The sequence below is a fragment of the Trichosurus vulpecula genome, chromosome 7 (assembly GCF_011100635.1).
Source record: "Trichosurus vulpecula isolate mTriVul1 chromosome 7, mTriVul1.pri, whole genome shotgun sequence".
NCBI lineage: Eukaryota > Metazoa > Chordata > Mammalia > Diprotodontia > Phalangeridae > Trichosurus > Trichosurus vulpecula.
Genome location: NC_050579.1, coordinates 191,339,849 through 191,364,825, shown reverse-complemented (window position 1 = coordinate 191,364,825; position 24,977 = coordinate 191,339,849). Strand labels below are relative to the sequence as shown.

Here is a 24,977-nt window from a genome sequence, read left to right as displayed (position 1 = left end):
AAGATCTTCAAATCTAAATGGCTATTACACTTGCCTTCCGGTCTTCCTGATGAGCTTTAGATAAGGAGTCCCCCACAGCAGTTTTAGCAGCCTAGATGAAAATATCTGTTCCAGATGTTCAAGAGGAGAAATTACAAAAAGAACTTGACAAGACCCTCCAACACAAATCAACCTACAGGTTACTATAGGGCAGCTGGTGAAAAGTCTGGTGGAAAGCATGGTTTTTGCATTAGGAAACGAAAGAAGCCAAGCTCTTGTTGGTTAGGCAGAAGGCGCCGTATCAGAAGCACTTCTTTCATTAAAAGGGTAAGAAGACATCGTCCCTGCAAGCAGTGAACATCACAAAAAATAAAACTAACTTGGAATCAGCAAGATCTGACACAGTAATGGAAAATGACTAGCCATCCTCTACCAAACATAAAGGAAATCCATACCAGAGGTGATATAATGACTTTGTCCAAGGTCACACGGGAAGGTGTTGAGTCAGAATTTGAATCCAGGTCCTCAAAAACCATATCTAGCACTCTCTCAATTGCAGCATCCTGTTTTCCTTTGGAGAAGCCCATATATAATGACTGGTGCCAGGAAGCTGACTGTGATCATAGGGTAAGTCTAGAACTGAAAGGCTCCTCAAAAGTCATCAGATCCAACCTCCTCATTTTAAAGAGAGAAAACTGAAGTCCAAGAGGCAATGACTTGCCCAAGGTCACACAGGTAGTTAATAAAAGAGGTAGGATTTGAATCCAGGTCCTCTGACTCCAAATCTAGCATTCTTTCCACTACAATATTTTATTCTCCTATGGAGAACTCCATACACTCTGGGTGGCATCAGGAATCTAAATATAATCAGAAATAGAAGACACTCAAAAGGTCTCTTCAGTTGAGTGGCCCAGATCACAGAGTATTCTATTCCTACATTGTAGCTGCAAAGAAGTTTCCAAAGAAGGTTCCCGTTGGGTGCTGTCAGCGGGGGAAGGGATATAACACAGATGGAGCCATCTACTAATCGACCTCTTTGCCATGCTGATACCAAATTACAAAATGCACAATTGAGAATTTCAATTTAGAGAGCAGTGGAAACAGATGCCCTTAAAGAGAAAACAAAACAAAAAATCTGTGCTTAGGATCCCTCCAAACTCTTCTCCCAGTTCTGTACATTCTCAAGAAGGTGAAAAATGGAGGATATCCCGATTGCACCATTTTGCCAAAATGGCCTTAAGTTAAGATTAGAAACCAAATCTGTGGTTTCATCCATGTGGCATCCTCCAGAATGAGGAAAATCCCTCTACCGAGGCAGGTCAGCACCTCCTCAGCAAATTTCAGTCTTAAAGAGTTGCCTGGGACATTGAAAGGTTAAGTCACTTGCCTGGGGGTCACACAGCCAGTCAATGAGGAAGGTGGGATTTGGACCCAGTTCTTTCTGGCTCCTGGGCTGGCTCTGTACCCACTACACCATACTGCCTCTCTTTAGTTTAAGTTAAGTAGTTAAATATTGAACACTTTTATAGCTCTAACTCAAGAAAAACACTCTTCCTTCCAGGCTCTGTCAGCAACATTAAAGGCTCTTAACAGAGGCAACATTAAAATGGGAGGAAATCTAGAATAATCCTCTTTGCAGAAAAAGAAATATTCCTCACTACGTGGCTTTTAGTCAGAGAACTGGAAATGTAGGGATGGTATCTGGATCTTCTGGCCCTACTGGAATATTTACCAACATTCCTCACAGATGCTGCTCACTAAAAATAACTAACATTTATACAGTGCTTACTATGTGCTAGGCATTGTGCTATGTGCTTCACAATTATCCCCACAACAATCCCAAAAAGTAGGTGCAATCATTATCCCCATTTTACAGATCAGAAAACTGAGACTAACAGAGGTTAAATGACTTACCCAGAGTCACACAGTGAATAAGTGTCAGAGGTCGCATTTAAACTCAGGTCTCCCTTACTCCAGGCCTGACACTCTGTCTACTATACCACCTAGCATTAAATGATGTGACCTATGAGAAATCCTAAGCATTTCTAAAATTTAATAGCCCTTTCCTCATTCTGGATAGAAATAATTAAGTACTTGTTAAGAAAATAAAAGAGAGACAACTCTATCTGATATTTGCAAAGAGACATTCTCTCTTTTCCCTTATCCTTTATCTAGGATGAAAAGTGACCTGGTACTTTCTCTAATAAGGAAGCTTCCCACCCTCACCCCTAGGAAAGAGGGACAAAAGGCCTTAGGTAGAAACTACCAGAGCACTTCTTCCAAGGTCTGTAGCAACGGCTCACAAACCATGAAACAATTCGCACGTGACAGGATTTGGCAAATGGACTGAAATGAGAGTAGGTACATACACACACTCTCCATGCAAGTGACTTAACCTCTCAATGTCCCAGGCAACTCTTTAAGACAGAAATAGCCATTTCTGCAATTACTCACTAGGCAGCACTAAGAGCTTCCTTGATTAAAGGTGCTAAGTGGAAGCGCCATTACCAATGCTTAACAGAGCAGAGTTCTCATGCAGAAATATTTAAGTGACAATAGGCTGAGATTAATGAGACATTAAATTCTACGTCTGGCAAAAAAAAAAATTTAGGATTTATACGAATTGATCCAAAAGAACAACCCATAAGGATCATTTCAAAGACGTAAATGACAAGATAATAAAAGGAAGCTTGTTTTTCAGTCATGTCTGACTCTTCATGACTCCTCCATTTGGGTTTTTCTTGGCAAAGATACTGGAGTAGTTTGCCATTTCCTTCTCCAGTTCATTTTACAGATGAGGAAACTGAGGCAAACTGGCTTGCCCAGAGTCACATCCCTAGTAAGTGTCTGAGGCTGGATTTGAACTTGGGCCTTTCTGACTCCAGACTGAGCACTCTAACCACCGTGTCACCTGCCTGCCCAATAAAAGGAAGCTAAACTTTCTAAACTGAGTAATTGAAAAACCAGAGAAATACTAGATAACAAATCTCTTCTAAGAGCAAAGACGTGGGGGACTACTAGGGCAGAATGCTATCTGGTAGCATCACCATATAAGATGTGTTTGCTCCACTGTTTTCTTAGTCACGAGGAAGGATTCAATCCGGGGGGGTGAGAGAGAGTTTTTATTTTTGCTTGAGAAATGACTATGATATAAAGATGAAAGGCATCAATAAAACCATTTTTAAAAGAAAATAACTTTAAAGAGGACAAGTCTTCTTCTGCCGCCCAAGGGAAACAAATGGAGCTGCCCTTCTCTATTAATCATCTCTTTTTAACTCTTCATTCCTTAACATCAATCAAAAAGCATTTATAACGTACCTGCTCTGTGTCAGGCACCACGTTAGCTTCTGGGGATACACATAAAAGAGGAGCCAGGTGGCACTGTGGTTAGAGCACCAGCCCTGGGAGTCTGAAGGACCTGAGTTCAAATCTGATCCCCAGATGCATACTAGCTGTGTGACCCTAGACAAGTCACTTAATTCTGTTCGCCTCAGTTTCCTCATTTGTAAAATCAGCTGGAGAAGGAAATGGCAAATCACTATAATATCTCTGCCAAGAAAAACCCAAAATGGGGCCATGAAGAGTCAGACACGACTGAACAACAAGTACAAATAAAAAGAACGAAAACAAACCCTATCCTCAAGAAGTTCATGTTATAATAATTGCAACTGGGGAGACAAACAGAATATATATATTCTATATATAAGCATATATAGAATAAATGTATTATACATTTGCTCTGTAATTGTTTTGAATTTGGTTTCTATGTGCCTGTCAATTAGCATTTATTAAGTGCCTATATATATACACTATACATATATATATATATATATATACACACACACACACACATATATACATATGCTATGCACTGTGCTAAACACCAGGGATACAAAGAAAGGCAAAAACCAGACCCTGCTCTATAGGTGCTCATAGTCTAACATATAAACAACATATATTCAGGGTATATTAAAGATAATCTCAGAGGGGAGACACTAAGAATAAGGAGGACTGGAAAAGGCAAGAGACCTAAGGACATATAGCTTCAATTTCTTCAGTAAAATATCAGGAATAGTTATTTTTTAAAAGAGTAGAGGCTAAATTTGTATTGGGGGTGGGAGGGGAGGAGGAAAGAAAAGGAAAGGAAGAAAGATTTGGAAGTGCTGCTGTCAGGAATAGGTGAAGGAGTCAAAAAAGAAATTAAGAAAAGGACCAACTGAAGCAAAAAGACCCCAGAGGAATTGAGAATTTGTAGTGAAACCAGTCAGCATGCTTTTGTTACTTACTCCCCAGTGGCAAGAATCAGGAAGGAAGAAAGAAGATGGTGAGTTTTGGGGGCAGGAGAGAGGAAGGGTAACAAAGCAGAATACCACGGCAAATTAGCAAGAATTAAGTGAGCCAGATGGCAACAAACATAGAATGAAGAACGGGCTGGAAGACAGAAGAATTAGAGGAGGGGAGTATCCAAGGAGGAGGACAAGGGTGCTGAAGGCAGGGACATTGGGCAAAAGATGGTCTTTGACTACACCGCAGTTTTAACCAGGATCACGCCTAAGTCTGCATGAAAATCAGTCACCCATTTCTGTTCCAGGAATTCTGCTCGGGACAAAGGTGAAAGAAGACTGGGGACTCAACATGAGACACAGTTGCTCAAGACAATTCCTCTTGGCCTTCCCTCTTGAAGATTTCAGAAGGAACCAAAGTGGTGGGAAATGCTTAATGCTGCAGAGCTCCCACACAGAGGGCCCTGTAGCAGTAGTAGTAGTAGTAGTAGTAGTAGCAGCAGCAGCATTAGTGGTAATTGTAGTGATAGCGGTGGCAGCGGTGATGGTAATAATAATAACAGTAGTATCAAAAAGTAGTAATAATAACCGTAGTAGTAGTAATAATAATAATATATAATCATATAATCATATATGTAATATATATAATTTATATGTAATAACAACAATATAAAGTGCTTATGGGGATAGTGACACTGATGCAAAAAAAGGAGGAAAAGACCATCAATGAATCATTTAAAAAAACAGGAGAATAGGAGGAAGTTCAGAAAGGGACACAGAAAAGCAGGGTAGTGTTAGATCTAGTATGTCAAATCTGATATTAAAAAAAAAGCTCCACATAGGAAAAAACCCTACAATTTCACATATAAAATCCCCCTTTTTGTTTTTCTCTGCACAAATGTTCATGTTAATCGATATTTATTAAATTTATAATAAAATTTTAAAAAACACTTTATGTACATTAAATTCACTGAGCCTTATAACTATCGTGTAAAGCAGGTGCTTTTACCATCTCCATTTCACAGAAAGGACTGAAGCTTGGACAAATTAAATGACTCGTGCAGGGTAACACGGTTCCTCAGCATCTGAGGCATGATTTGAACCTAAATCTAAATGCTTACAAATCCAACATTTTGTTCACTACACGACGGTGCTTTTGAATATACATATGGGCTAGAGAATGAGCCAAGCTAGGGATCTAGTTATGACTCTTTCACAGAAACGTACTAAATCGCGACAATGACAATATTCCAAATTCTTTATGGGTGTCGTGACGCTACTACTAAAAAAAAAGAGGAAAAGAAAGAAAAGAACATCAGCGAATCATTTAAGAAACAGAAGACAATAAAAGGGAGCTCAGAAAGGGACGCAGAAAACACACACACACAAGCATGCACACACAAAGCATTTCTCCCCCTTATCAAAACATACCCGAAAACCAAAAACCAAACATACTACTGGTAAGTCAGTTTCTCACCTGAAAGGAGTTCATATATTGAAGAGAAGGTGGCAAAGAATCATTACTCCTTGATAATATCAACAGTAGCTCCAAGCAGGTTTGGGAAGGCAGGACAAGGGAATGGACTCCAATATCATTTTCCCATGAACTGGCCAGCCTGGAACACACCAATATTCACATTTTCGTGAATGTTTTCTGATGAGGGAAACACACAATCTGATATGCAAGAAGAAAAGGGTCAGAGCTAAATAAGGGTCAAAATTTTCAAAGCAAGACAAAAACTCAATGGCAGTATCAAAAAAAAATCAATAGATAGGAGTACAAATGAGGGAGCAGCTGCCCAAGGTACACTCCCTGTACTGCTGGTAGAAGACAGGGTTTAAGCAATTTTTTCCAAATCATCAGTTCGTTTTCAAAAGTATATGAAGGGTGACTATAAAGTAATAAGAGTGATTCTGTGTGCAGCTGGTGGAAATGGCCTCATTACTTCTAGTTACGCTTTACATATGTGACACAGAGAGATAGAAACCAAGCTAAAATCTAAGCAGGTAATATTTGCCCCCAAACTCACTTATTAGAGTCATGTTAACTCTGTATTGTTAACTATCATATTGACTCAATATTGTCTTCACACCCAACACCTACCCTGTATCTTCCTCTTCACCAATACCCCAAATTCTAAAACAAAAATACAAGATTTCCTTTATCTTTCTTTTCTTTTCTTTCACCCCAGGGTGGGGATCTCACAGCTTTAGTGCAAGGGTTCTTCACTTGAAATCTGTGAACTTTTTTAAAATTTTTGATAATTGTATTTCAATATAGTTATTTTCTATTCTAATCCATAGGCAAGTATGAGGTGCAACAAATAGAGACAGCTTAAGTCAGAAAGACCTGAGTTCAAATCTTGCCTTACATGTTTACTAGCTATGTGAACCAGGGCAAGTATTAGGCACAAGTTTTCTCATATGTAAAATGGGGATAAAAATAGCTCCTAAATCCCAGGGTTGTTGGAGAATAAGATGAAAATAATCAGAAAGTGCTTTCCAAGCCTTAAAGTGTTAGATAAATGCTATTTATTATCATAATTATTATCAATCCTGAGTATTTTTACATTTTCTATTTTTTATTATGCATGTAAAAATATTATTCCAAGATAGGGTCCATAGGCTTCACCAGACTCCCAAAGGGGTCCATGACACAATAGAGGCTAAGAACTCCTGACCTAAAGGGATTTTTGAAGGACTTTTTTTGTGTTTCTCTGTGTTTGGGTTGGGTTTTGGTTTTGTTTTTGGCTTTTTTAAAAAGTTCACATTGCAATAAAAGCATAGCTGGGGGGGTGATCTGCTGTGTTTCTAAGACTGAAAATAAAATCTTTACTGAATGATAGAATTCTGGACTAGAGGGATGAAATACCTTTTCCACAATAGTCTAACTAGAATAGAAAAATGCGATCCTTCTCCATTTAAATGACTATCACCATAATTTGAAATTATTATAAGAACCTCTAATCATCATTGATCCTTTTAATATACATACCTGATAGCTAAAATCAATTAAACTTAATTTTGGCAGATGATTGCTAATACTGATAGATAAGAAAGTAAAGAAGGGAACAGGAGAACTTTTAGAGAATCTTACTGCACAAACCTCCTTTGCCCATGTCTAAAAATGATAGCAAAAGAAATAGCTAAAAGGAGGTATCTCCGGCAGACTTCATTTCCCACAATACTTCAGCCAGGAATGAGGCAAGAACATGGCACACTCAGCTTTAAAAGCAAGAAAAGAGGGGTTGAGAGAATGACAGAGGCAAACCATGAAGCTGTGTCTGGGGGAGGGCAAGAGAAGAAGACCACTTGGGGCAAGGAAACAGGCCTCACTACACCCTGTGCATTCCCCTCTCGGTGCACAAAGTGATTTGCCTCCTGCTGTTCTGGGGATTTATGGGGGCTACAGGAGAATTCAATTATACTTCTCCTAAAGGTATAGGTGATGTACATCTCTTTGTGTAAGGGTATAGAGAATATTTCACTGCTTGATTTATTTCTTATTATTTTCCACATCATGTCTAACTTAATTAAATGTTTTTACAACTGGATTTATATGTTTCTGGCAAGTCTGGCAATAAAATGATACATCAGATGGGGGTTTGGGCCATGGTTTAAATAGTTATCCACCCAAACAGTTATTTTGAATCCTGGAGGAGCTATGTGGGGTTCTGTATATGCAAGAAAATTTCAACAACCACCACCATTTATTAAGCATTATGGTGTACAAATCAATGCTAAATCCTGGAGCAGATACAAAAATTGAAATGAGAAACAGTCCTTGTCCTTGGATGGCTTACAATCTAGTGGCTCCCCTTCCTCCCCCCCACCATAACAAGTAACTATAAGGTAGAATGAGTGTGTTCATATGGTTCCTGTGTGTGTCCTGCTGGGTATGCTCTCAAGTATTTTATGCTGTCTGCAATTATTTTCAGTTGAATTTGTCTTTCTATTTATTTCTTCCTACTAGATTTTGTTCAAGTCACTCTGGCTTTCATTGAATGGCTAATAATAGGCCCTGGCCCAAGCCTCGGCTGCTTATTATTTGGGTTTTGATGGCTTAGAGTAAGTGCAGATAGAAGTTGTTTTCTGTTGTGGCCAGAAACTTAGAGGGTCCCTCCCAAATTGATAATTTTGTGATGGTAAACTAGGCCATCTTGTGTCTCAGTTCTAACCTAACGCTTAGTCACTGAAGGGGCATGGCCTCAGAGAAACTGAGACCTGGAAAAGACTTTAATTTAAAAAGGCCAAAGTCACCCACTGCATCCTGGGCCGCTGCCGATCATCTTGACCTATCTCGCCACCAGACTCCGATGACTCCGGAGGAGAAGGTGAGGCTGGTGATTTTTGCCCAGCTCAGCCTCACTTAAATCCAATTCAAGAGCAAGTCAGGATATTACCCTTGTGATATCGCTGGTCCTCTTCAGGAAGGAAGGACCAACAAAAACAATAACCACAACACAGAATGACTGTAAAAGAATAATGTAGGCATAATAAAGTGCCTACATAACAGAAGCGCCGGGGAAAAAAAAAGACCATTTCCAGTTTGGGAGGGGGAAGTATGCACTTGAGCTGAATTTTACAGAGATGGTTTCAATATTAAGTACCAATTGTTAAAAAACAGAGGTCTCCAGAAGAAAGTAGTAGTATTTTGCAAGTATGTGTGAATTATATGTACCTAAGTTTTCCTACAAAGGAACCACCCTCCCATCAACAACTCTACAGAATGACGGCTCCCTGGAGGGTAGGAGTTTTACTTAAAAGCTAAGAAATGCTTACCTTACATAAAGAAATCAAGAACAAGAAGTTTAATGAATTGGCTAATAGCTACTGCATGTTTATGTTTAGTCTTGAGCTGTGATGTGAACCTTCTGTTCTGAGTGTTTTGGGTTTTGTTTTGGGTTTTTTGGCTGCTACAAATTCTTTTATAAACTTTTGGCTACAACTTAAAAGAATGACTTTGAAAAGTGGGATAAGAAAGATGGGAAGGAAAAATCAAATAGCACTTTTAAAAACAGGTAGTGTTAATGGCAGAAGGAGGATGGGGTAGAAGAGAAAGATGGGATTGAAAGGCAAGTACTTAACTTCTTCTCCCTGAATAGAGACCTATGGGGTTCAAGGTGAAGGAAAGTCTATTTTTAAAATACCTACTCTTTAAATGCATTTTAAAATGCTTCTTTTTCAGTGGGGTTTAACAGAAATGGCCCTGGAGTTGGAGTCAAAAGACTTAGATGCCAGTTTCTGACCTGACACTTTCTCACTGTAATCTTGGGTAAGTCACTGAAGGTTTCTAGGTTTCAGTTTCCTCATCTGACTAGTTAATGACCAAAGTCCCTGCCAGTTCCAACTTTCTGATTCTATTTTCTTGTATCTCAGGGCTTTTTTCTTCCTCAAACCTGAAGTAATAGTCAAGCAGTAGCTTGTTAGCATAAATTCCAAAAGCTTTTTTTTAATACTCTGAGTATAAGCTTTCTTTATTCTTTCTTTTTTTATCCAATTTCATTTGATTTTCATATCCAAATTGTTTCCTTCTCTGACCCCTTCTTGAAACCACTGAGAAGGCAAGAAATACAAACTCATTACAAATATGAAGTCATACAAAACAAATTTCCACATTAGCCATGTTCCCCCCTAAAAAAAAATAGAGAGGGAAAAAAAGGTTTCAATGCATACCTAAGACTTACTTTTTCAAATAGATTTTTATTGCTATCTTTTGTTTTTACAATGCCTACCCTATATCCTTCCGCCTGTCTTTCCCAGAGAACTATCCCTTATAATAAAGGATTTTTTTAAAGAGAAAGAAAAATTCAAAAAGGCCGATCGACATATAAAAAAAGTCTACTGTTAATAGGAAGTTTCGCAGCAATGGAACCCAACCCCTGAGAAGGACTGGGGGGTGGGGGGAAGGGATCTTCTCATATCTCTTTCTTGGGATCTAGTTTTTTCTTTATAGTGTCCCAATACTCAGTTTTGATTATTTCGTGGTGGTGGTTCTTCCCATTTACATCATTGGAGCTATAGTGTATATTATTTTCCTGCCTCTTATTGACTTTGCTTTGAATTCATGGTTCTCTGTATTCACCATGCTTGCTGTTACAGTACAACAATAGTCCATTACATTCCTGTACCACAGTTTATTTAGCCATTTCCCAACGGACAAACAGCCCCTTTGTCCTGATTAGCTTTCTACTGTACTTCCCAAGTCTCTTCTCTCTTCAAGCCACCATTCAAGTCACGAGGAAATGGAGGCCATTTGCTGTTATCACCTTCTTCCCCTTAATGCTTTGCTACTAACTAACCCCATCAACATTTCCCATTCTCCCTTCCTTTGCTCCAGTATTGGGGTGAGGGGGGAAGGAGGTGCTCGCCTTCACCAAAGGTAACCCCTCTACCGTTGCCCTTGATTCCCTTTAGTAATTTTGCCTTTGGATTTTCTCTCTCCTTCTCCCACCTCTCTCACCTTCTCTCCTCTATTCCTCCGTCTCCCTCTCCCTCTCCCTCTCCCTCTCCCTCTCTCCCCCTTTCTCTCTCATTCTTTCCCCCTGCCACTGACTCTTTCTTTATAGTCTACCGACAGATACTGTCTTATTCATGTCTACAGTTGTTACAATGCAACTTGGCCCCAATGACATTTAGCATCACTATTCTAAAATTTTACAAGATGGAAATGTTTCTCCAAGAAGTTAATAAAAATGAATTATGAGAATAGAGTTAAGCCTGACTGGGAGGCTGCTATCACTAGTGAAGTTGAAATGACAGAATGTCTGCAAAGTTGCTGAAAGGTCAAACTTCACTGATAAATACAGGCATCTTAGCATTTTGCAAAGCACTGAAAAAGGAGTGAAAAGACCTGGGTTCTAGTTAGAGTTCTGCCACTGATCAGTCATGTGATCTGGAACAAGTCATTTAACCTCCCTAAGCCCAGCTCTCTCATCTTTGATAGTGGAAGATAACTCCTTCCCTGCCATCTCACAGGCTGTTAGAACACAGCTTTAAAAGCTGAAGGTAGGGGCAGCTAGGAGGCGCAGTAAGTAGAGCACCAGTCCTGGAGTCAGGAGAACCTCAGACACTTGACACACTAACTAGCTGTGTGACCTTGGGCAAGTCGCTTAACCCCAATTGCCCTGCTTCCCCCCTGCAAAAAAAAAAATTTAAAGCTGAAGGCAGCCATCCAGTCCAGCCCCATCATTTCTGATGAGATAACTCAGGCTCAGGGAGAAGATGAGAACTGTGATAAAACAGCTAGTTGGTGCCACAGTTAGAACAGGAAACTTACTGTCCTGACTCCCAATCTGCTGTTCTTTCTACTACAACATGCTGCCTTTGTTATGAGACTCAAATGAGATCGTAGGAGTGCAGTTGTTTTGAAAATCATAAAATGACATAGAAATGTAGGGCAGTCCTTAGAGTCGGAAGAGCTAGGTCTGAGTTACTGCACTAACACGTATTTCTTGTGATGCTGGACAGGCATCTTCTGTGCATGCGTGCCTGCATGTGCGTGCACGCTATATTAGGAAGGCAGAATTTATGATTTCAAAGAGAATCTCATATGTGCCTAAAAGGTCCAGAACCGCAAGATATAAGGAATTCTCTAGGCAGAAGGCAGGAGAACTAAAGTATGTATTTACACTCCACAGTAACAAGCCCACAAACCAGCGTCCCCATTTTGATATTTTCATCAAAAGTTTCCAGGCCCAATAAGTCCGCCTCACAAGAGTAACTAGGAGGCCACAGAGAAGCGAGATGGTATAAGGCAAAATCGTATACATGCTTCCCCTCTACGGTAAGAAGATTACCCACTAGCCTCTAGTCAGCTCTGCTACCGGCAGCTCAGCTTCGGCTGTAGGCGTCTCTGGCTCCAACCGGAAAAGGAAAGGAGGATCTTCAAGCTGTCCTCTCCCCTCTTATAGAGTTTTTGACATCATCAAGCGCCGCCTGAACGACCAGGGCCGATTTGTTCTTGACTTGGCCTCTCCCCCAGCGTAGACCACGTTAACACACCTCCCCTCAGCCAGCCCCACGACTCATCACACAGGAAGCTCTGGTCCTGCCCCGGAAGAGCAAGCCCCAGCGTCCAGGGAAGCTCAACGAGGCGAGCTGAGTCATTCAAAGAAAACAAAGTCCATTCTGGCTACACACACATGCGTGTGTGTGTGTGTGTGTGTGTGTGAGTTTGTGTGTTTACAATGAAGACAACTATATTATTAAGGTTACAAAAAACAACAACACAATAAGAGGAGGCTGCATCAGTCTCAGATTCAATATTTTTTGCAGACTGATAGCCCAGAAGAATATAACCTCCTTGGTGCAGCTAGGTGGTGCAGTGGATAGAGGACAGGCCCTGGAGTCAAGAGGACCTAAGTATATAAATCCAGCCTCAGACACCTGACACTTACTAGCTGTATGACCCTGGGAAAGTCACTTAATCCCAAATGCCGCCCCCACCCTCCCATACACACACACACTAATGTAATCTCCTTGAGGGCAAGGGCTGTTTCTCATTTTGTCTCTGTATCCCCAGGACCTTAAACACAGTAGGCACTTAATAAATGCTTGCTGAATGAATAAATGTTTTATTCTAAAAGGTCATGCAGTTGCAAAATTCATTAAAACATTTAGGTACCTACAAAGTAAAAGGCACTGTCCTAGGTGCTGGATCTGTGCAACACTTCTATGGCAATGAAGGATGACAAGAAAACAAGATATTAAGGATTTATTTAGGAAAGTAAATTCCAGGGTATGTTCAAGGATCAACATATTAATCCAAACATACACATTTATATCACAACACAATAATTAGTCATAATAATTGTAACTTATGAAAGAGCCAAGATCACAGAAGGTTTAAGATTTTTTTAAAATGATAGAGTATGGGGGGGGGCAGAACCAAGATGGCAGCTGGAAAGCAGGGACTTGCGTGAGCTCTCACCCAGGACCCTCCAAACACCCATGAAAATAGCTCTGAACAAATTCTAGAACTGCAGAACCTGCAAAATAGCACAGGGAAGCAGGGCTCCAGCCCAGGACAGTCTGGATGGTCGCTGGATAAGGTCTATCACACAGAACTGGAGGCAGAGCGGAGCAGAGCCCAGCGTGGGCTGCATCCAGACCAAGCAGACATTGGAGCTGGGTGGAACAGGCCCTAGCGCACTGAATCAGTGAGCTGTGGCAGTTACCAGACTTCTCAACCCACAAACACCAAAGACAACAGAAAAGGTTAGTGGGAAAAAACTGCGGGGACAGAGTGAAAGGAGTTTGCAGTTCAGCCACCACCCTGGCGGCAGCGGAGGTGATGCAGGTACAGACCTACAGCTGCAGTTGCTTCTGGCCCCAGGCCCACCTAGTGGGAGGAATTAAGTGGCAGATCAGAGCAGGAGTGCACTGCCTGCTAAGATCTGAGTCGCAGTCCAGGTTGGGGGTTCTTCAGGGAGGAGGAGTGCTGGTGTGGCAGAGCTTGCTGTGTAGAAAAAGCTCTGAAAACAACAGCGCAGCCCCTCAAGCTCAGGACAAAGTACTCTCTACAAGCAGTCATATCCCAACGAAAAACTCAAGGGTCAAGTAGTCAGCTGCAAACATGAACAGGCAGCAAAAATGGTCTCAGATTCAGACTCAGACTTTGGAATCTTTCTTTGGTGACAAAGAAGACCAAAACATACAGCCAGAAGAAGTCAACAAAGTCAAAGAGCCTACATCAAAAGCCTCCAAGAAAAACATGAACTGGTCTCAGGTCATGGAAGAGCTCAAAAAGGATTTGGAAAAGTAAATTAGAGAAGTAGAGGAAAAATTGGGAAGAGAAATGAGAAGGATGCGATAAAACCATGAAAAATAAGTCAATGACTTGCTAAAGGAGACCCCAAAAAATACTGAAGAAAATAACACCTTAAAAAATAGACTAACTCAAATGGCAAAAGAGCTCCAAAAAGCCAAGGAGGAGAAGAATGCCTTGAAAGGCAGAATTAGCCAAATGGAAAAGGAGATTCAAAAGACCACTGAAGAAAATACTACCTTAAAAATCAGACTGGACCAAGTGGAAGTTAGTGACTTTATTAGAAATCAAGATATTATAAAACAGAACCAAAGGAATGAAAAAGTGGAAGACAATGTCAAATATCTCATTGGAAAAACCACTGACCTGGAGAATAGATCCAGAAGAGAGAATTTAAAAATTACTGGACTACCTGAAAGCCATGATCAAAAAAAGAGCCTAGAGATCATCTTTCAAGAAATTATCAAGGAGAACTGCCCTGATATTCTAGAGCCACAGGGTAAAATAGAAATTGAAAGAATCCACCGATCACCTCCTAAAAAAGACCCCAAAAAGAAAACTCCTAGGAATATTGTCGCCAAATTCCAGAGCTCCCAGATCAAGGAGAAAATACTGCAAGCAGCCAGAAAGAAACAATTTGAGTATTGTGGAAACACAATCAGGATAACACAACATCTAGCAGCTTCTACATTAAGGGATCAAAGGGCTTGGAATATGATATTCCAGAGGTCAATGGAGCTAGAATTAAAACCAAGAATCACCTACCCAGCAAAGCTGAGTATCATGCTCCAAGGCAAAATATGGATTTTCAATAAAATAGAGGACTTTCAAGCTTTCTCAGTGAAGAGACCAGAGCTGAATAGAAAATCTGACGTTCAAACACAAGAATCAAGAGAAGCATGAAAAGGTAAACAAGAAAGAGAAATCACAAGGCACTTACTAAAGCTGAACTGTTTTGTTTACAATCCTACATGGAAAGACGATGTGTATGATTCATGAGACCTCAGTATTAGGGTAGCTGAAGTGAATATACATATATATAGACAGAGGGCACAAGGTGAGTTGAATATGAAGGGATGATATCTAAAAAATCAAATCAAATTAAGGGATGAGAGAGGAATATATTGAGAGAGGGAGAAAGGGAGAGATAGAATGGGGTAAATTATCTCACATAAAAATGGCAAGAAAAAGCAGTTCCCTAGGAAGGGAAGAGGGAGCAGGTGAGGGGGAATGAGTGAATCTTGCTCTCATCAGATTTGACCTGAGGAGGGAATAACATACACACTCAATTGGGAATCTTACCCCACAGGAAAGAAGAAGGAAGGAGATTAAAAAAAGGGGGGACGATAGAAGGGAGGGCAGATAGGGGGAGGAGGTAATCAAAAGCAAACACTTTTGAAAAGGGACAGGGTCAAGGGAGAAAACTGAACAAAGGGGGATGGGATAGGAAGGAGCAAAATATAGTTAGTCTTTCACAACATGAGTACTATGGAAGGGTTTTACATAATGATACACATGTGGCCTATGTTGAATTGCTTGCCTTCTGGTGGAGAGGGAAGAGGGGAGAGAATTTGGAACTCAAAGTTTTAAAAGCAGATATTCAAAAAACAAGTTTTTGCATGCAACTAGGAAATAAGATACACAGGCAATGGGGCATAGAAATCTATCTTGCTCTACAAGAAAGGAAGGGAAAAGGGGATGGGGGGGAGTGGTGACAGAAGGAAGGGCTAACTAGGGAATGGGGCAATCAGAATATATGCCATCTTGGAGTGAGGGAGAGGGTAGAAATGGGGAGAAAATCTGTAATTCAAAATCTTGTGAAAATCAATGGTGAAAACCAAAAATACTAAATATCCTGTGTACCAAAAAAAAGGATAAAGTATGATATTGTGGAAGTATTTATTTCAAAAAATAAAGTCAAAGGTTTAAATGGATTTATAAAATTAATTCAGCTATCCAGAAAATCCAGTTATGCAGAAAACATGATTCTCTACTCATTCTGAGTAACTGGCATTTATTTTTAAAACAGATATATGCCAACCAATAGAACTTATAAAAAATTCTTGACAGTGAATGAATCCTGCCTCTCCCATTTCATAAATATTAATGTTTCCTATTCCACTACCCAGGGCATTTTTTTCCTCTGTGAACTACAAGGCCTGTTTTCCCAAAAGTTAAGACTTGGAATTTTTTTCCTAAGAACATAGATAGCGATTGAACCTGTGACTTTATTGGCATAGAGAATGCTCAGATAAAGAAATTCTTTCCACCAATGTGGGTCAGCATTTTATCTGCAATTTATAGACTGAGAAAGTTTTCTAGAATGCTAAGAGGTTAAGAGACTTGTCCAGAGTCATATGACCTATATGTGTCAGAAGTGAGACTTCAACCCAGGTCTTCCTAGTTTCAAGGCCAACTCTCTATACACTACACCATACTGGCTCTGCAGCATCTTTTAACTGAGAGTGTTTTAAAATAAATTATGTTGTGTGACTCTCATGCATGTTATGGATCACTGATGGATCTCTGCTATGCATTCCCACCACACCATGTTCATACTCTTACAATTATCTGGGCTGTGGACGATTAACACAAACTTCACTAACAACCCTGACATTTCTAAAAATGTAGGGGGCAGATCCAAAGTATTTTCTAGAATTATCTATGTAGAAAAATAATAAAATGAGAGATTGTTGGGGTTGAATCACTACCTTTTTGAGGAAAAAAAGACATGTTATAAAAGGAGGAAAGTGCTATACCTTGATTGAGACCTGCTTCAATGATTTTCAAAAGTCTTAGAATGAAAATACTATTAGATGAGACCAGTACTGAAAGACCAAAATATAGACAAAGGACCACTGTTCCATCACATCTTGTAAGTTGTCAGTCTCTAATAAAATCTATTCTGATGCCTCCTAATGGCATAGAGGTGACTGAATTGTTGTACTAAAGCCTTCATTAGTAAAGCAATAATTTTGGTAGATTCTACCAAGCCAAAAAGTCTTCTAAGATGAGCCCAGAAATGGATTGTCTCTGTTGTATTGAGGAATAGCTTTGCCAAGTGTAGAGAAGTGCATCATCAGAGGATTGACTACCAAATGCTGAATTTTGTTTGGAGATGGTAACTCATTAAATATACAAAATGGCCTTCTCTCCTGTGGGGCTCATTTCTACTTTTGCAGTGACAGAGCAGTAGACAAGGGGGGAAGAGAGTGCTAAGCATCATGCATCTGCCAACTACTATTAATTTGGTTGTTGATACTTTCAATATGTCATCTCTACCCAACAATCAAGGGATTGATGCAATACTGGAGAAACTGAACCATACCCCTGTTGGCATTTGCATTTGAAAGCCAACTTCTAGGCCCTCATTAGAGATATAAATAAAGGATTTGGTGAGGTTGATTTCATTATACATGGTAACATAAACAAAATTTTATGGAATACTTGGTTACCTTGCCTTTCCTCTCTTCAAGGTAAATATAAGCTAACAGACTACTATGAAGACAATTACAGTTTATATAATAATAAGTGTTGTGGAGAGCATAGAAAAATTTGATGAAGGATTTTCAATTAAGTTCACCCATACTTTGAGACACTATAACTTCAACAAGAACGTTGGCAGGAGAGAATACGGCAAAAACTACACTAGAAAATATGGTTCATGACTGAGGACTGAAAGTGGCTAAAAGTTTGTATACCAGATAGAAGCCTTGACTCAGTAAAAACCATAAATACTTTCTTTAAGAAGAGTATGTAAGTGCTGGACAAAGTGAGCACCAACCACCACTACAAAAATTAAATCAAGCCTATTTAAACAATTAGAATAGTTACAGATATAATGGATGTTCCAGACTTGTGTACTTTTAGACTGGGGCCATTTTCAGTCATTCTGATCTATGTCTGGCCACTAGACCTAGATGGCTCCAGAGGAGAAAGTGAGGCTGGTGACTTTGCACAGTTCTCCCTCACTTAAATCCAATTCACTTGCCAGTCATAGCATCACCTTCCTGATGTCACGGTCCTCTTCGAGAATGAAGGACAAACAGCAGCAGCCACTTTTAGACCATAAGAGAAGAGGTCAAAGTTTGCTGCCTAGTACCTGTACAATCTTGAGCAAACTATCTAAGTAATCTGAACTTCACTTTCTTCATCTATAAAATAAAAACTAAATTACCTCTGAGGTTGTTTCCAGTTCTAAATCAATAAACTCAATCAATAAATATGATATTAGAATATATTCTCATTGAGAATAATAATGGTACTACCTCATTTAACCTCTAATACTTCTGTACCCAGTATCCTAAATTTAGAAGCAGCTAGGCAGTGCAGTGGATAGAGCACCAGGTTCAGGTTTAGGAAGTTGTTGTTCAGTTGTTTTCAGTCGTGTTTGACTCTTCACGACCCCATTTGGGGTCTTCTTGGCAAAGATACTGGAATGGTTTGCCATTTTCTTCTCTAACTCATTTTACAGAGGAGGAAACTGAGGAAAACAGGATGAAGTGACTTGCCCAGGTGTCACACAGATAGTAAATGTGTGAGGCCAGATTTGAACTCAGGATGATGAGGTTTTCTGACTCTAGCCCTGGCACTTTACCCACTACGCCACCTAGCCACCCTAGTCAGGAAAAGTCAGGAAGATCTGAGTTCAAATCCTCATATACTTTCAACTATTACTGTTAGAAGTATTATTATTATCATTATTATTATGGTTCTATGAAAGTCAGTACATTCGGCTGGATGAGCCGCAGACCTATAGAATACACAATCCCTGCCCTCAATTTAGGAGTTTAAAATATTTTGGGTGAAATACGATGTGTTCACAAATAAATGTAATACTAAATAGAATATGGCATATGCATTAAATACTAACAAAGTACTATCAAAGTTCATGGGAAGGAGAAATCACTTTCATTTGGAGGCATTAGACAGAGCTATATGGAGAAAGTGGTTGTACGGTCATTTCAGCCGTGTCTGACTCTTCTTGACCCATCTGGGGTTTTCTTGGCAAAGATACTAGAGCTGTTTGCCATCTCCTTCTCCAGTTCATTTTACAGAGGAGGAAACTGAGGCAAAGAGGGTTTGCAGTTTGTTATGGCTTGCAAAGAGCTTTACATACATTATCTCACATATGACTCACAACACCCTAACTATAAGGATTATCACCATTTTACAGATGAAGAAATAGAAGCTGATAAGAGATTTGGTGACTTGCCTACAATCATATAGTCAGTAAGCATTAGAAATAGGATTTGATGCTTGCCTTCTCAATGAGGGAGGGGAAGAGGGAGGGAGAAAATTTGGAACTCAAAATTTTTAGAAATGAATATATTTAAAATTATTTTTACATGTAATTGGGGAAAAAACAAAATATTAAGTAAGTATTTTTAAAAGAAAAGGATTTGAATCCAGGACTTCTCAATTCCGAGTCCAGTATTCTATTCACTACCTCAGAGAGTACTTATTGAATATGAATAAATCAATGAATGAATGAATATAAAGGGAAGAAAGTAAGCAAGCTCAATATTCAGATGGAGAGAGGTACAGAGAGAAGCATTATTTAATGACTCTAGAGGCTCAGAAAATATAGCTATGATACTACACATTAAAAAATTAATTCTTGCCTGACATAGCTTTATGTTTTAAATTTAAATATTTTACAGGCAAGTAATTTTTAAAATTTAATTTCAAAGTTAAAATGAGCCAAGCTCTTAAATTTAATATAAATGTTTTTATGTGCTCAAACCATTAAAAAAGGTTTACTGACCTTGACTAAGCATCAACATCTATAAACAAAGGGGAAAAATTTCTTTCATACGGGGATTTTGGCCAAGAAATAAAAACAAACCAAAAAAATTATTCTACCCAGAATTCTCAATATAACCAATAGCTACAGTACCTTATTGGAGATAAGTTATAGTAACTTAATTCCACTGAAATTAAATTTAAATTAAAGGAATTATCTTCAAATAGTAGGGCTTATCATAAAAAGTACAACCATAATTTGATATACTGAAGCAGTACCTGTGCACTACTCTAATGGATACTCTGCTGAATTTTAGCAATAAGTAGCAGTTAGGACTCCATAAAATTCAGGTTCGCTGACTGTATAAAAGAGCTCCTTACAGCTAGCTATCAGGTATGCTAGGAAAAGTTAAGTGGAATTTGAAACACAGAGGATTTCAAACCATATCTGAATAATAGCCATTTTTTAAACTAATTAGCAAAGACAAATGAATTACTCAATTTCTACCTCTAAATTTGAGAGTGATCTATCAACAGGTCTGTTAAGTGGCATAATTTATTCCTTAAGAAAATTTTTTTAAAAAAGAAATTTTTCTTTTCTAAAGACTCAAGGAGAAGAGAAATTGAAACATTTAAGTCAGGGGTTGGCAAAGTATGGCCTGTGGACAATATTTTGCTGATCCCCCTCTTTAAGTCATCCATTGAATTGGTGGGATTTTTAGAGAGGGAATTCAATCTCATATAGCCTGAGATTAACATCCTCTAGCAATGACTTTCCAACTTATCTTATATGGATCATTTCAGCAAAGCAAAGAGAATAACTAGGATGATAATAATTATAATATGCTTACCATATTATTTATTAATTTTAAAAATTATCATTTATTTCTATATTTTATTATACTAAATTTATTAATTTATTCTATTATTAATTTATTTATTTATGTAATAATAAGAATAGCAATAATAACAACTGGGAAGGACCAAGAATGAACGGATGGGCAAACTGATGGGACTTGGTGACTGATGGGACATCGGTGAGGTGAGAAGGATTATTGGAGTCAGAACACGAATACAGATATTGTCATATTGTAAAATATTAATAACATAAAAGCCCAGCCCATGAAAATGATCATCACAGACCATCAGAGAACAGTACATAGTAACATCTCTCTTAAGAAAGAGCAAAGCCAGGAGTGGAATGGTCCAACCATTGCAGAGGATGATCTGTAACTATTCAAAGAGAGTGACTAAAATGTCCATACCCAGAGGTTCTGCTGTTAAGCACATAATCCCCTCAGCCCCAATCCACCCACTCCAAAGCACCACCCATACACACAAGAATACAGCAGCACTTTTTGTGATTACTGCACCTCAGTCTCTGGACTTTTCCAACTCACACCATCAGACTTCTCCCACTGCAGATGTCTCTACCCCATGACCCCCCCTCCTCTAACTGCTGAGTTCCTATCCAGGACCACCATTTCAGGAAGTGCCCATGCTTACATCTCTCCCCTCTCTGCTACTCGGTAGTTTTTTCCACTTTGCTCTTGTATAAATAACCTTTCCCCTCCCCTCCCTATTTTCCAGCTGCTATTATCTATTATCTTTCCCCATTAAAATGTAAGTTCCTAGAGGATAAAGACCATTTTATGTTTTTGTTTTTGCTTCATTTGTGTTTCTAGTTCTTCCCATAGTGGCTGGCAAAGAATAAGTACTTAACAAATACTTGCATTATTTCTCTATCTGTCTATCTACCTACCAAAGAACTGAAGGCAAGGTAGATAACCATTAATTGGGAAATGTCACTAAACAAACTGTGGTATATGGATGTAATTGAACATTACTGGCCTAGAAGAATATGATGAATACAAAGAATCATGAAAAGACTTTTATGAACTGCTACAAAGTGAAGCAAGTAGAACCAGGAAGACAATGTACACAGGGCTACATCAAGGAACACAGAAGGGAGAGAAACAATGAAAGAAGTGAAAGTGGATGCTGCAAAATTATAACGATGAAACTTGCTCCCAAAGATGAGATAGAAGACATATCTTTCCCCTTCTCTGCAGAGGTGACAGACTATGGTTGTGGAACGTTGCATAAATGTCAAACTTTTTTGATATCTCAGTTCGTTTTACTGACATTTTTTAATTCCTCAGTAAAGAAGATAATTCTCTGGGAGGGGGAGGAAATGGTGATGCAAAAACAAAAGATGTCAAAAAAGATTTATTTTGAATTTTTAAGAGGATGTGAAACAATTACAAACTTATCTATCCTAAGTATCATGCATTTTAGAGCCAGACGACACCTTAGAGATTATATTCCACAGCCTCATCATTTTACAGATGAGGAAGCAGGCAAAGTAACTTGTCCAAGGTCACAGTACTAGTTAGCGCCCAAGCTTAAACACAGGTCCCACAGTATGTCAGACATGGGAGGGACCCAGAGGTTCACCTTGTCCTAGTCTCCTGATTCTCAATCTAATGTGTACCCATGCTATCTCTCCATTTTCCACTCCAATGGACCTCTGACCTCAAAGATTCAGTTCGATTTGAATAATCAGTTCCTTAGCACTTATTATATGCCAAGCCCTGCACCAGGCGCTGTGGATACAAAGACAAAAATGAAACAGTCCCTGCCCTCAAGGATCTTACATTCTACCGAGAGGAAAAAAAAATAATGCAAAATCTGTACAGAGTAAATACAAGGCACATTCAGGGGGTGGGGAGGAAGAGCACTAATAACTGGGAGGATAAGAGAAGGACAGATTGACATGGTAATACCTGCACTGCTATAGGCTGCAACCCATCCACACCTTTGCATCCTGTGTAATTCCTGTCCTTCACAACTTTGCTCTGGCCTCATTAGACATTACTCCCCTTCTCATGTTCTGTGGTACAGCAAAACCGAACTTCTTTCTGTTCGTCATATATGGCAGTCCATCTCTTGTCTTCAAGCAGAGGCAGCTAAGTAGGGCAGCACATAAAGCTCTACACCCCTGCAGTCAGAAAGACCCAAGTTCAAATTATGCCTTAAGCACTTACTAGCTGTGTTACCCTGGGCAAGTCATTTAATCTGTCTGCCTCAGTTCCTTCATCTGTAAAAATGTGGATGATAATAACATCCACCTCCCTGGTTTGTTGTGAGGATAAAAAAAAATATTAGTAAAGTACTTTTGCAAACCTTAAAGTTCTATATAAATGCTAGTTATTATTATTGTAATCAAGGTGGTTTGCAGTCTTTTTCATGTCCTTCTTTTCCATGTGGATTCCTAGGCAGATTTCTTTTGAATGACTACCAATCTCAATGAGGAGTCCTACTACCATTCTGGGTCTTAAAGAATCCATCGTGTCATTTGCAAATAGACATATTTGGAGGACTTCACTTTCCACAGGCAATCTCTTCCACCTGGATTTTGCATGGAATATCTTCCACATCAGTGCTGAACAGTATTGTCTTATGCCTTGCTTGATATCAGTAACTAGAAGACTATTGAACAAAAGGATTACTGTGGTTGTATGATCTTAAGGCATGCGCGATTCACTCCTAGTTTTCAAATGTTCTGTAATCAACAAACGAGAAACAGGGCAGGATTTTGTATCCTCTGTGCCTGTCAAACAATCGTGTGTGACTGTGAAGATGCAGTCTGCTGGAGAAAATAATCTGGGAAAACATACCTTTTTATATCTTCATCAAGGATACTGTCAATACAAGCATACCGTCTTCAAGATGTTATAAAGATAATGGAATGGAACACATTCCCATAAAAAATATGAAGAATTCAGAAAAACATCGTCAAATGAGATCATATTTGTAAAACAGTTAGCAATCCTACACGGATGGCTTCCAACTCTTTACTTCGATTCCTAATCTCTTTCCTGAATTCCATTACTATGATTACATGCTGTCACTATTACTACTACTACTGAATTCCATTACTATACTAACAATTACTTGCTGCGCATCTCCAACGAGACAAACTCAAAATGCCCAACACAGAATTCATTTTTCCAAAACCTATCTCTCCTCCAAAGTTCCCCACCTCTTTTGATGACATCATAGACTTTCCAGTTATTCAGGTTTACACCCTCATCATAACCCTCAACTCTTCCTCGAGGCCACAATAAACACATTGCTAAGTTTTGTTGACTCTACTTAGCTCCACAACCTCTTTCATATTCCTCTCTTACTCTCCCCAATCTGGCTCCCACTTACCTTTTTAGTCTTGTTTCATACTACTCCCTAAACACACACACTGTTACCAAACCCAACTAGCTCAGCTCAACATAGCATCATCAGCGATACTGCCCAATCTGTAATATTTTGCAAACAAGCTTGTGCTTTAAACCTCTAATGCCCTTCATCACCCCGTCTCTCCACTTGGCCAGGTGATAAAACTGGAGTTGTTTCTTGGTTCTCCCAGACTCCTTGAAGTGAGTGTTATATATTGGTTAAGTTTCTCTAAAAAGTATAACCAGATACAACAGCTTTATTTTTATGCATCTCAAAGTCAATAACTTATTTAAATAGCTTGGGTTAAAACTGTTCTAACAGTACACGGAATCTTGTTCTTGTCCTTATCCTTTTGTCTAATTTGGTGTTAATTTTGACTTTTGCTATGCCTAGTCAATGGTCTGCTTGAGCAAAGGTATTAGATCTGTCACATGACACATCAATTGCCAGGTTTTGTTGGTGTTTTTTTTGTCTGTTAAGATATTTCATTTGGGGGGAAAACTGTTCAATGCTCAACATGACAAGAGCTGAGATCTAGGTATTTGAAAATTACAAGCTTTTCTACCTCCAATACTGGTTCTGGGAATAGGCCATAGCCCCACATTTCTTGGAGCTGATCATCCTCCAAAGAAAAAGAAACTTTTGAGGTGAGTAGAAGGGAAAGCTCCCTTCTAAACTACCCTTTCCTTCTTTCCTCTGCCTCCCTATCCCACCTTCCCAATGAAGCTAACCTCAATTATCTAAATCAGATTTAACTTCAGGAATGAAGAATAAACTAAGTACTCTCTTGCTCACCCAAATTTCTCCCCTATTTTTTTTTTTTGCTGCTGCCTGAAATTCTTTTCAACTGAATACCACCTCTGATTCCACAGTTCAAGATAAGACTTTTTTAAAATATGCTAGCTTGGCTTGAGGAAAAAAAGCCAAGTAAAATGTATTCACAGTCAAACATACATGACTGATAT

General features: G+C 39.1%; 1 protein-coding gene across 1 annotated transcript in view; it reads right to left on the bottom strand.

Annotated features, from left to right (window-relative positions):
- Positions 1-24,977, bottom strand: part of UBE3D (ubiquitin protein ligase E3D) — a 222,303-nt gene that overhangs the window by 69,806 nt on the left and 127,520 nt on the right. Inside the window, exon 9 of the mRNA XM_036767613.1 lies at positions 5,740-5,878. Coding sequence (XP_036623508.1) covers positions 5,740-5,878 — 139 coding nt within the window. The remainder of the gene's footprint in view (positions 1-5,739; positions 5,879-24,977) is intronic.